The sequence below is a fragment of the Vanellus vanellus genome, assembly GCF_965231255.1.
Source record: "Vanellus vanellus genome assembly, chromosome: 1".
NCBI classification, from domain to species: domain Eukaryota; kingdom Metazoa; phylum Chordata; class Aves; order Charadriiformes; family Charadriidae; genus Vanellus; species Vanellus vanellus.
Genome location: NC_138905.1, coordinates 134,148,271 through 134,162,031, shown reverse-complemented (window position 1 = coordinate 134,162,031; position 13,761 = coordinate 134,148,271). Strand labels below are relative to the sequence as shown.

The 13,761-nt window shown below is 37.3% G+C and overlaps 1 protein-coding gene across 4 annotated transcripts in view; it reads left to right on the top strand.

The window, feature by feature from the left end:
* Positions 1 to 13,761, top strand: part of CNKSR2 (connector enhancer of kinase suppressor of Ras 2) — a gene marked incomplete at its 5' end in the record, with an annotated part of 219,304 nt that overhangs the window by 122,595 nt on the left and 82,948 nt on the right. For 2 of the 4 annotated variants that reach the window (XM_082491744.1, XM_082491742.1), the window contains 3 exons: positions 5,434 to 5,567; positions 9,190 to 9,401; positions 13,176 to 13,265. In XM_082491744.1, the coding sequence (XP_082347870.1) occupies positions 5,434 to 5,567; positions 9,190 to 9,401; positions 13,176 to 13,265 (436 nt within the window). The remainder of the gene's footprint in view (positions 1 to 5,433; positions 5,568 to 9,189; positions 9,402 to 13,175; positions 13,266 to 13,761) is intronic. The other 2 variants (XM_082491745.1, XM_082491743.1) reach the window with 1 other exon arrangement.

Below are 13,761 nucleotides of genomic sequence, written 5' to 3'. Positions count from 1 at the left end.
ACTTAATTATCTTTGAATTCTCCAAGTTTTTCTCTGGTTCAAAACCTAACTTAAATAAATATCCTCTCTTCTAGATTGTCTGTTTTATTTCTCCTTTCCACTTTGTGTTATTTTGGGGAGGTTTCAAATGGAGGCTCCCCAAAGTGCTGTTTGAACAAGGGTTCAATAGAGAAGATTCTTGAAGCATATGAAATCTTATGTAAGTCACCATCATCATAATAGCAAGAAGCTAGCTGCAAAGTCCTCCTTTGCCTTCTGGAAAGTGCTTTGTTAATTAGTCAAAAGAAACTGGACTTCGACTACAGTGTGGAAGATTCTTCATCCAGTTTCTTTGTAATACAGAAAAGGAGCTGGTAGAGCAACATGTTGCCAAGCTTCGGCTGATTTGGACTATGCCCTGCCGATATCAGTGAAAAGGCTATTACTGATATCAGTGAGGTTGGGGCAGGTCCAGCTGCCAGCCACATCTTGTGTGTTGACTTGAAAAAAAACCCCTTCTGACCCCTCTTAAACACTCTGTCACACTCTTCACCAAGCTTATTTAAATGTCACCTTTGTATATTTAAAGTAGTTCCCTGTACTGTTTTGTATGTGATTAAATTGTACCATTATAAAATCACCAACAGCTCAGTATCTGTAGTTTTTTAAACAGACCTTATTTTGGATTAGATATGCATCATATCTCCACTACGGTATGCATCATATCTTCACTATGAACTATTCAGCTTTTCAGCCTCCTAAGAAGCAACAGCAACAATAACAACCGAGTCCTTGGTTTGAGAGAAAATCTACTTTTAGTATTTTATTTAATATTTTTCCTTACTTGATTATATTGCCTCCTTTATTCATCTAGAGACAATGTTATATTCTGTTTTCATCATTTATGATTAGAATTAATGACCTTACACTTTTTATTATTAAATTTGAATAAAATACTAACTTGTTGGCTCTTCAGTTACTTATTTTTTAACTGCATTGGTACTGGGCAATCTTTGCAGCACTGTTAAAATGGATTCTGACTGGGTTTTCCTACAGAATATGAATTATTTCTACTGTTTCATTACTTCATGTTGTGGTTGGTCTTAAAAAGTTTATTTGATTGGAAACATTCTGTTCAATAAATTGTCATAACCTTGGTCGCGTATGAAAAATATATTAGCAGTAAAATCTGTTTACTGATGGAAATACTGTATAAAGATATTACCATTTAAAATTTTGTATTGGTTTTGCTTGTTTTTAAAAATTGTATGTCTTTTTCTGGAGCAATGTTTCTCAAACTATATATTGCAACTTCTAAGGGAGTTAATGAAAGGTTCTAAGAGTTTTAAAGATTAAGAAGAATTTTAGACAGTATATATTAAATATTAATTATATTCATTGTTTAGAGAAAAAAAGCAAAATAATATGCCAGCTAACTGGCGGCATGGTTACCCTCTCCTTTCCTTCAGGGTTGGGGATGGGAAAAGCGGCAAAAGGTCGTCTTATTTCCCTGTGCTGGGGAAACTGAGCTGCTCTAAGTAAAGACAGATGGTTATCTGTTCCCTGGCCAACTGACAATTTGGGAAAAGGTCCATAAAGGCTTATGATCATGAAGGAGAATGGTGCATCCAAAATGTTTGAGAAATAGTACTCCAAAATGTATTGACATACGGATTTTTTTCGTCTGTCACTGTGGGTTAACATTGATGCAGGGTCTTTTGTGGGACACTTTTGAGGCTACTCGTTTTAATATGTAACTTCTAAACTTTCTCTCGGGCTGTTCCCATGGGTCAAGTATTTAACTATTTGGACCTGAACAATTTTTAGTTTTTTGGCTCGTTCAGCAATCCCACTTGCCCTGGTGTCATGGTTTGGCCTACCAAAAGGGACTGCAGCAGGAAAAAGCTCTAGTCCTTGGAAGATAATTAACTCGGTGGTCTCCAAGGCATCCAATTCAGAAATACATGAATGGAGTTCCATGTGTTTTTCTGTTCAGTGTGCCTGCATATGGTCCACTGAATGGTTGCCATTGAACTGGAGAGCTACATGGGCTGCTTTACTTGCAGGGGCACAAATTGACTTGAACTGAAGAGTTGAGGTCTCTCTAAATTGCAAAGCAAAATGCCATGTAGATGCACCATACCTGCAGGCCGTGTTCCGGAGCCCTCTCTTTTCAATCAGGAGGGCCTGAAGGCTTTTAATTCCTTATAAAATGAAAGCTGAACTCCCACAGCACAAGGTGGGAGCTACAGCAATGCTTTCAATGTGTAGAGACCAGGAGAGACCATTTGAATGCTTTTACTGTGTAGCTGTTCTTTTAAAAGAGCTTACTGATTTATTTCATGAAGTGGTGATGAATATATTTTTTTTAAAAAAATAAGTCGTGACCTACTTTTAAATTTGGATTTCTCACTTTTCTTTGTCCAGTTGCACAGCTTTTCTGTTTCTGTGGAAATAAACTGGACAGTTGACTTTGGCAATATGATGCAAATATGGAAAAGATATGAGATGTCCCAGTATGTTTTGGGACAATCCTACATGACTGGGCTTCCTTTTGTACTAGGTTGTATTGCATTTTCTATCCCCTTGGGAGCTCCAGGTGCCCTGGGAAGATCTACCCACATTGCCTTCCTGTGAAATACCACAGTCATTGAGACCCTCGCCAATTACACTGTAATTTCACCTCTAAAAGTCTCTGGCATGGGGACAGTTTGAGGGAAACCGTTTACCAGGTAGCTGGATAACTTGTGTTTTTCTGTGGTAGATTTCTTCCTTTTGCACTCACTGTTTTAACCACCTTGCTGAGCCAAAAGATGAACCAAAATATGCCTTTGTCAAAGATGCACAAACCCCAACTGAGAATTTCCAGCATCTTCCAGCAAACTGTTCTGGAGGACAAACTGACCTGTACGTCTGGGCTGTGTATTGTCAGGGACTGATGAAGTGTGAAGTTATTCAATAGAATCCTCAGACCCAGCAAAATATTTTTTTTTCAGGAATTAAGCCCATATCATTATTATTTAAGTAGTTAAACCCGGTTAAATTCCAGGCTGTAACACACAAGAAATTCTTTCCCTGTGTCCTCTAGCCCTCCAGCAGCTGGTCAGGACCACCAGGGGCTCATCAACCTGTTGTAAGTCCAGATGACTGTTGTGCTGGAACATGTTTTTCCTTATGTGACAGAAACCATAAACTCATATTGATTGCCACCAGACTAGTCCCCCCTTTCCTCTTGTCTACCTAGTCATTCAGGTAAAGTAAAGGACCATCATATTCCTCAAAGGGAAGAGCAAATCAGTCTTGTCTTCCTCTCAGTGCTCCTGTCAGTATGAGCCATGAACAGCTACAGCCTGGGCTTAGCAAGTATAAACAGGATCTAGGTCACAACACTTTTTGGCTTACAATGAAAATTAATTCTACAAACTACTCAGCAAGCCACAAAGTGTGTTTGTCGTAGAAGTGCAAAGTATCAGAAAGGAAACAACCAGTGTTGCATTAGTAAGTGGTGCAAGAACGTCTATGGCTACAGCGTCACAGATGAAAATGTAAAGGACTAGATTGTTGTTTCTCTGAAAGAGTTGTTTTTTTAGTTTTTTTGGTTTATTTTTTTACCCAGTTTTGCCACCAGGTTTATTCCTATTTTTGCAGACTTGTGTCGTCTTGTTCTTAGTGGTTGTAAAGTCTTTTGCCTGTCTGGTTTTGTGTGTGTGTCTTTCTCCCTCTCTTCCTGTAAATACTGGCAGGCTCTCATTGGCCCGGCTACAGAATATTCACGTTAACTCTAATATTAGTGTAAGGAAAGAATTTAGAAGTATCACTGTTTACAGGAGATGGTTTTCTGACATTTGAAATGAGAAAACTTGTGTCAGTTTATAGCTGTTGCTCTAAAGGTGGACTTGCAAAGTTCTAACACGAAACTTTTAAGCATACGTTTTATTATGTTTGAGACAGCTCTGTTCCTAAAACAAGGCAGTAACTGGCTAAAGGATGTCTGAGGTTTCCTAGGTGGCAGGCATTATTCATACATACAGATTGAAAAAAAAGTAACACGACGGTGGGGGCTTTGCTCGATAAGCATAAATTCAAATGGCTCATCACTAGTCTATGAAAGGCCAACATTTTGAAAACGTTCCTGCTCTTGAGCTCTTGGGGTTTTCTGCAGTATAGGCATAATGCTACAGTCTCAAGATTAATATCTAGAAAATGAGAACTGATTATTCTGCAAGAATGCTCTGCTAGTAGTCATAAAATATTCTTAATATTGCTGGCAAAAGGATCTTTCTACACACCTGTAAATACAATGTGAAATGTTTATATTCTCCAGTATTTGTTTAGGTGAGAAATTATAGGTATGATGAACTCGTAATGGTAATCCCAACACTTCTGTCTTCAAAGGGCTCACTTCCAAAAAGATGGAGGGAAAGAACCATTTCAAAGCAAAACTCAGCATTTGTTTAATATTAGATTGATTTTAGGGTATATGAAGATACTGATGTACTTGCTGTTTTGCCATTTTTCTGCTGCTGCTGCTTGAGTTTAGCTATCACAAGCCAAGCAACATAAGACTTTTGTTATTAGGCAGACGTGTTATTAAGTAGACTAAAGCAACTAAAGTTTCTCATTCCATTTTTCTGCATCTGTATAGAGATAATTAGAAAATCTTGCTGGACTTTCCAGCCCTACAGTGATTTAATAAAGTCTTCAAATGGTTGGTCGTTATTTAGCTAGCCAAGATAATTAAATTGAGGAAGAAAAAGGGGTGCCTAGTTCGAGTAGTGCGAGAGAGAGAGATGTGATTAAGAAGGAGGATCCTATTTGGACTGGAATGATAGCTAGAATGCATGATTATTCTGCAAGGAGGGTACGACTTATTTACCTGGTAGTAAATGCTACTTTGTGAGGAGTGTGCCCAGGGGAGTGAAGAATAGTAATAATCTCCAGTATATTCTGTCTCATAGCACGTGTGCTCTGAGGACACAGTACCTGATTTTACAGCATCTGCAGACATAAACTGAAGCTTTTACAGTTAATTTTGAAGTTGTAGAGCAGATGGGGGGAGATGACATTCAATTTAATGCCTACTTATGCACCTTTTACTGTAAAAACTACATTTTTTTTCTTTACAGTGTTTGTTTAATTAAGGAATTCACTGGATTCTGTATGTTATTTACTCATTAAGATTTCACCAATGGGAATACTGATTACTATTTTTATGGGCATTAGCAATACTCTTGCTGTGCAAAAGGGAAAAATGTGTAATCAGAGGAGTCAATTTTATAAGCACAATACATGTCCATTCGTAGATCTGTCTCCTTAGCGTGTTTTTTTCAGTCAGTTTAAAAGCACACAAAACATTAGAACTTTCTGAACTATAGAATGTTTATAGCTTTTTCAAATTAAAATGCATAATATATAAGGATAATCTTGATTGTTTCTCTTTCTCTTTTGAACCAGCCTCTTATTCCTAGAAGTCCTACAAGCAGCGTTGCTACGCCATCCAGCACTATCAGCACACCTACAAAAAGGGACAGCTCTGCCCTTCAGGATCTCTACATACCCCCTCCTCCAACAGAACCTTATGTTCCAAGGTAAAAAAGATCATTTCAGGTGCAATTCAATTTCAGAAATATTTGTAAAATAACTGACCATTCTGTTCCTACCCATTTATCAGCCTGTCCTGCAGGATTAGGGTGATAATACTTCATTTTGCAGGTGAACTGGTTATTAAGGGTAGATAAGCTGAATCAGACTCACACTGGTCTGAATCAGTGTCTTGTCTGCAAAATAGACAGTAGCCCTTAGAAAACAAGGTTCAACACCCTATTTTCTCAAATATGGGATAATCTATTGTCTATAACAGTCTCATCCTACTTCAGAAGAGCAAAGATTATCTGAAACCCTGAATCTGTAACTAGGAAAAGAGTTTGTATCTGTGCCCTTGCCTAATAACCATGATGCAACAAGGGAGGCTGACCTAAAAGCAAGAAACTTTCAACTTCAACAGCAGCACTGTTTTGTCTGCTATAGTGTTTTGTTGGTTTTTTTTTTTTTTTAAGATATATTTGATTTGATGGTGTTAGAGCAAATTTCAGGATTGCGTTTTAGTGTGGATATTCTGCTGGATTCTGCAGTGACCATGTTGTCCTCTGTAAATATATCTGCTACTCTGTCCTGCCACCTGGAACAGGCATTTTCATCTCTCCCAGGTCTCTGGCCTTGCTGAGCCAGAAAAAGAGCAGATCCTCCTTGCAGATTCATCACCCTACACTTACATGACCTCAAATGATTCAGTATAATTCCATAATGTACACAGATGTTACTTTCCTAAAATTCGGAGAGAATTATGGCCTATAAATAATACAGAAGTAGTTACTCAGGGGTCTAGGGATTTATTTAAGAGGAATCAGTGTTTTTAAAGTTTCTGTATTCTTAGACACAAGCTATCATATGTCCAGTCAATGTATTTTTAAATTACTTTTCGCTTTTCTTTTAGTTAACTTTCTTGGAAAGGTCGTAAGGGCAGCATGCCCTTTGTTGTACCTGAGTTTCTGGTAGCTGAGTTTTCGTAGTCTTTCTCATCAGTAACTCTTCCAGCCAATTAATAAGATGTATGACCTGATTCTGACAAGACTTTCCTGGGGGTTATCCAAGAGTGAGGTATATGGCAAATTAAATTGCTTAGTGGGGGAGAAGTTGTGATTCTATGATAAATTCTTACTCTTCAGAGATATGAAAAACCTTCCAGGGCAAAAGAGTAACTTTCCGTTTCATGATTTAGATGATGTCACAAGCCTTTTGTGAAGCTGTAAGCTGAGTCCCATGTTCCTTCCTCATCCCTGCCTCATCTGTTACCTGGCTTGTTTTTTATTTCTTGGAAATATTAAATTTGAATGAAAATTTTATTTCAAAATGGAAATTTTTGAAATTTTATTTCAAACATGACACATATGAAGCAGTGGAACTTGCTAACACAATTCCTCTAGTATCTGTCTTAAGGTGACAGAGACAGAGTACATAGTCTAGTTCACTATTTATTTTTCTTTTAATTAAATAAAAACACTGTCAGTCATGACACTTGAATTGTTCATAAGTGGTGAATATGTCTTTTATCTCTCTGGTAACAGTATTTTGTTATATCTGTGTAAATATTTTAAGGACGTGGTTTTCAGAAAATCCACAGAAAAAAACCCAAGTATTTAATTCTAACCCATTAACAAAGAAAAGCTGCAAAAAGAAACCTCAACCAAAACATAGTACTAGGTTTCTCTTTGAACACCGTAGTTATATGGTAAAGACCTGTTGCTACTGAAACTGAAACTGTACTATCTTATGCCTTTGTACTGCTACTGATCATGTTTAACACCACAAAAATACTTTTATTTGATAAGAAATGCATTCTCTTCTTTGAAGTATTTTTAGTGAGTATTCACTGCTCAGCAGTTTTTGAGTTCTCTAGAAATATATTCAAAATGCATTTTCATTATTTATTAATAACACTTCTTAAATAATGATGATAATGCAGTAGTTTGGACCAATTCTGATTAAATCTTATAATACATATTAGTACAAGCTGTAATCTTACAGAGAGATTAAGCTATGTACATTTGAATTTTTTCTATCAGCTTAATCCTAATGGACTATACTTTGTTTCACAAACCTGTCACATAACGTACAGTGATTCTGAATAATCTGTTGTGGTATTTCATCAGGTTTTTCTGTCCAAGATTAACTATATTTAAGCACGTCTTTATTTTGGGTATTATCAAACTGTTGAGCATGTGTTTCTCAGTTTGTTGTTGCCGTTCCAAGAGGTAAAAAACCAAATAAACAAACTCTCCGTGCTTGCAGTAAAGATCCCTCCAGCTCAGGCCTCCCTCCTTGTCGTGGAGGCTTCCTTGTGCCAGCCCCTGATGGTAGCTGCAGCTCTGATAAGCTTCTGGCTGGTTTATGTCAGTCTCCATTGTGTTACCTGCCGGGGTCCCCCAGCACTGTCACCACAGAAAGTCTTTCCGTGACTGGATATGAGCTCACCAGCCCCCCTCGCTAAGCCAACACCATCCCTGCTGTGGGAAAGCAACCTGGCAAAGCGGGCATAGTGGTCAGTGGGGGTTTGTGCTGCTGTGCTGTTGCAGCCAAGGCAGGATGGCCCTTTCTCATCTTCTGTGGCTGCCTGGATCCCATGAGGAGGCTTTGCTTCATCCTCAGATGGAGTCTCAGGGTGCCAAGGGAAGTATGGGTCAGCACGCCGGCCAGTTTGAAACTCACACGGCAATGCAGAGGGGCAGAAGCGCTCCAACGAGGGCATGAGGCCCCAGCTTCTCTCTTGGCTGCCTCCCATGCATTTTGCTGCCCAGAAATTACTGTCCGATTAGGTCTTTTGCAGCCATCTCCAAACACAGTCCTACCAGCAGGTTTACTGAGCCCTGCTTCGTCTCCTGCAAGGAAAGGGCTCCTACCCCTGGCGCAGCTTGGTCTCTGATGTCTTTGAGTAGGTTGCATTTTCAGAGAGTGGGGCAGGGGCGCAGGGAAGGAAAAAGCAATCGTCTTGGGGATCTCTGCAGAAACGGCAAAGTGCATGCCTTGTAATGCATTGCTGTCTTGGGACAGCAGCTCATGGTCGGGTGCTACACACCCTATTTGATAATGTATGGATGTACTTATACAACTTCTAGGCCTGAATTGATTGTGCAAGACTATTTCAAATGTCTGTACATCATCGTTCCCTGGTTCTTCTTGCTCTGAGGTTAGTTTGTAAAGAATAAGATTGAATTTGTCCATTCTTGCCATATTGCTGTGTCTTAAAACTATCTGATGTATTTAAAAACGCAACTATAAAAAGGTAAGGTCAACATTATTTCACTGCCCTAAATCACCAAATGCTAGGTAGATTGAAAAAAAAAAAACAAAAACCCAAGAAAGAAAAAGTAGCTGCATGTCAGTCTTATTTCTATGATTCTTTTCAAGAGAAACCAATTAAGATGTAAGATTTAAGTCTGTAAAAGAATTGAATAAGCAGAGATGTGTGAGATAACTGGCATATACATGCATACATATGCATATATGATGTGCGATCCTGATGTTGGTCGATGGCATCTGTTACTTGCTTGTATAAAATATTGACATATTCCCACGTTTATTGAAATAGTCACAGTAAAATAATAAATCACTGTCTTATCCCAATATATTAAAATCCTCTCTTGTTTACTAAAGGGATGAAAAGGGAAATCTCCCCTGTGATGATGTTGGCAGACATATAGTGGGCAAGCCGGTTCATACAGGATCTGAATCTCCAAACTCATTTCTTGACCAAGAATATCGGAAACGCTTTAATGTGGTTGAAGAAGATGCCGTTTTGTACTGCTACGAATATGAGAAAGGAAGAACAAGTGGTCCTGGAAGGAGAGAGAGCACACCAACATATGGTATGGCATTGATCTAATAAGGATAATCAGCATTTGTTGATTTTAGGATTTTCATGCATCTGCTTTTGTTTTTAAGCATGGAGATATTCTTGGTGGCCATTGATTTAGCTAAGTATTGAGTATTACTTTAGTCCAATTTCAACCTAAGAGCTTACTCTGTGCAAGGTTAAATGAATAACTATGATAGGGAGGGCAAACCCAGTTTTATATTGGTGATTTTTCTGAATATAAGTTCTATCATTTTGTTATCAGCTTAATTGTTCAGATTATGTTTCAGTATCATGTTATCAAAAAAGCCCAACCTGGCAGAAGCCCATATATTTTTAATAAAAATACAGGATGGAATTGTTCTCCCAGTATAAGTGCGAGACTTGCATAAGTTTAGGAATTCAGCATTAGAAAAAGTAGAGATCAATAAATATCAATAAAGATCAAAAGCACTTCAGACTTACCAAGAGATGAAATGCTGCTTGCATGCTGCAGTGCTCTCTGAAAGTCTTTAATTTTTCTTTAGTCCCCAAAATGAAGTATAAATGATGATAGTATGCTTTTTTTTTTTGTAATAACTGTATTAACCTCCTGTAACTTCCTATATGGGAAGTGATGACTTCCTAGATATAGCAATTCCTGTGTATTTGAGGTTATATATTGTCTAAGAAAGAATTTTGCATGTAAACACACACATGTATACGTGCTACTTCCACATCTTGGATTTTGACCTATTTAGGGTAAGAACTCAGAAACAATTTCTGGTGAGAGTTTTGCTCCTGAAACCTGTATGCTCCAGGTTATTTTCCCTTTTAATCTGCTGGAAGTCTTCCATTAGCTGTATTGTAACTTGTTTCAGCTTTGGATTGGGAGAGTTGGTTTTCTGGTGCTGAGTATAAAATTGTGCAGTCATAGAGTTGTTGGGATATTGAGTAAAATGAAGACGAAATCTCATGTTTTAAGAAGATATTTTGACTACTATGGTATTAACTGAGCACACACTTGAATATTTTTCCACCATACTTGCTATGTTATTTCAATTTTTAAACTGAGCACAAGCTGTATGTTGGAATTGTTATGGTAATCCTGACGTCATATCATTTTGAGAAGAAGATAGACCTTATTTTTGACAAAGCTTAAATTTAGTGCGTCATGCAGCCAAGCTCCAAAAGCACCTGGGAGCCTTGATTATAAATTGAGCTTGAGCTGTGCAAAGTATCCTCGGGACCTGGAGCAATGTGCTTGCACAACACTAAGGGTACATTTTCATAAAATGCACCCTTTCTATACAACTACACAATCCTACAAAATCGTCAGTATCCTTTTGACTTCAAAGTGTTTTCAGGTATTTTCTAACCGTGCCCTTAGTGTGCAAAATAACTGCTAAGTTTTGAAAGGGGATATATCAATTTTATTACTCCAGTATTTCAACTATTACAATTGGTGGATGCAGTCAGTTCCATTAAAAGAGGTGTACTCTCTGTTCCAGCTGTTAAATTTTAATGCTGGTGGTCTAGAGTGAAGAGGAATAGATTTCTTCATCAAGGACTGCTAAATCCATTATTCTGTTACAGGATAGCTTTTTTAGCCTTTTTTTCTATTAGCAGAAAGGGTTATAAATACATGGATCAAAGACTGCACTGAAAATCAGTCATTATTTAACACATTTGTTATACAGCCTTTCACTTTTGATCTCACTTCTTTTTTTTAATGAATTCACACCATTGAGTCCGTTTTCATTTAAGTGTATTTTCTAAAAATATTACCATTTCAGCATTTCTAAAGTTTCCCACATGGCATTTGTTAGCCTAAGATTTGTGGCTAGGCATGACCTTACGATTTCACAGAAATCTGGAAAAATGACAATAATACTCTTCTGGCTTATGGTGACCTATGAAAGAAGGTAAAAGAGTTCCGAGGCCTAAAGAAATAATTGTTTTCAACATGTACTCATCATTAATTATGTGGTGGTGTTAATTTTTTAAAAAAATATTTCTCAGTCCTCCTTCGTGAGAGACTAATAGGGCCCTCCATAATTTCTTTATTGGAATCTTTTGACATTTTTTGACGATGTTAACAAAGATTTCTCTTTCATGCTCTTACTGGCTTCCAGCTGTTGTATAATTGTTGCTAATTGGCCTCGGAAAGCTTCTGTTCACATCCCAAGGAAGACATTTTCCTGAGTGTAATCACCAGGTAAAACAGATTTAGGGAATTCATGGCGGTTAACAAGAAGGTGATTAGCAGAGTTAGCAGGCAGGTGAAACTCGAGTTTAAGGAAAGAAAAAAATTTGGTCATTGCAGTTTTACTGACAGATACAAAAAACATGCGCTTTGAACAGCTAGAGATTTTGTAGAAAATTTGTTATGGCTGTACCTTTTGATAACAGTCAGACTTTACATGATTTTGTAACTTTTGTATCTGTGCAGGTGCTTTCAATAAGATACTGTGAGTTCAGCCTCACAAAGAAGCGAAGGTTGTTTTCTAGAGAAAGTAAACATTGAAAGTTAGTTCTGATCAAGTAAACATGAGCTGAATACATCATCAGGAAATGACTTCTTAACTGTGTGCTCTAAATCTCCCTGGCTTCAGACTTAAATATGTGTCCATAAATAGTAAAATAAATTATAAATAAAAATTAAATATATATGTTGTATTTCCTGACACAAGTACAGACAGTACAAGCTTTTACCATTATGCTGCCTGCGTGGTTTTGGTGTATTTCCCATGGATGCCATACTTCAATAGGTCAACAGACATATTTGAATATTTGTTTTCATTATAAACACATCTTTCTTTTTCAGTGTATCATGGATTTAACCTCAAAAACGTGGAATAAGACTGATCACCTTTATGTAGGGGTTTTCTAAAATAATTAACGAGACTTCTGAAGTTTTTACTTTAAGCACTGCTGCTTTTAAAAACAAATTATTTTCCCACTTTTCAGTTATGTAACCAGTAGATCGATTCAAAAAAGAGCAAGGGCTGATCTTCTTGTGAAAATATTTTGGTTTCAGTCTACCAGATAGCGAGCCGTGTGCTATGCTACTCTTACGTTTTGTTTCAATATACCGTTTAACTCACTAGAAACTTCAGACCCCTTTAAGTAACCCCTTTAAGTTGCATAGCACACTTTCACTGAATTCCAGCTACATTTGTGGAATCCTCAAGCAGAAATCATAGTTCACAGCATTTTTTAAAATCAATTCAGCAGCTTCCAAATCAAAATTTAAAAGTCTTCAGCTTTTCTGTTTCTTGCTGTCTGAAATCAAAGTGAATTTACCAATAGTAGTGTACTTTCTGTGGATGAAATGCTACAAAAGAAATTACATGTAGAGTTTTTCTGCTTCTTTCCTTACTTAATCACTGATGGATCTTTTAAGATGCTATTTGTGAAGGTACTTTAGTCATGTGGACACGCTGCTGTTACCAACGATTCACAAATGCTTTAAAATGGGCTTCCAGAATAATAAACAGATACTGTTCAGTGAAAACTAAAGTAATTTGAATGCGTTGGTCAGTCTCAGATGTCAGTCCGCTGATGATTGTGTAGGGCACTGGATTTATTTTCTAAGCTTAAAAAAATCCATTAAATACTTAGCTGCTTCTTGTCTGTTAAAGAAAACAGAACTCCTGTTTTAACCTCTTGTTCAGAGGTGAAGCTGGATGCTCTTTCCTAAGCAACTCCGTAGAATAGCAGCTTAGAACATAATTTGTTCTTCTAAAGAATGTTAGTTTAATACCGCCTTATGGTGCATGATCTCAATTTTTTCCTCTGTTTCCAGGGAAACTAAGGCCTATTTCTATGCCAGTAGAATATAACTGGGTGGGGGATTATGAAGACCCCAATAAAATAAAAAGAGATAGTAGGAGAGGTAAGTGATCTGAACACACATCTTTTACAAGGCATTATGGGTTTTATCATGCTTTAAGCCACATATTTCAATGTCATTTTGCTGCTTGCTTAGGTAAATATTTTTGTGAACCTGTTTTGGGTTCTTTCATTATATATGCTTAATTTTTTCAGAGCCTTTGTGAGGATTAAGGAAGTTGCTCAGACAGGCAAAAGAAAATCATGACTGCAAAGCCCTGCAGTTTGGCTTAACTTTATATTGGTATTTCATTGATTCAGCTATAATATCCAGTCCATTTTGGAACTGACCTTAGTTTTATAATACCAGAGCGCAAATGTGCGGTTATTACCGATAAATATTGTTATTCTTTAATGAGAACTATATATCACATTTCTCTGTCTTCATGAGTTCTTTTTGAGTGGAAGACGTTCTAGAGCAGCATGGGATTCACCTCAAAATCATCGAGGATAAGTTTGTCAAAATTTTGATTTGTGAAGTTCAGATATGTAACTTCACG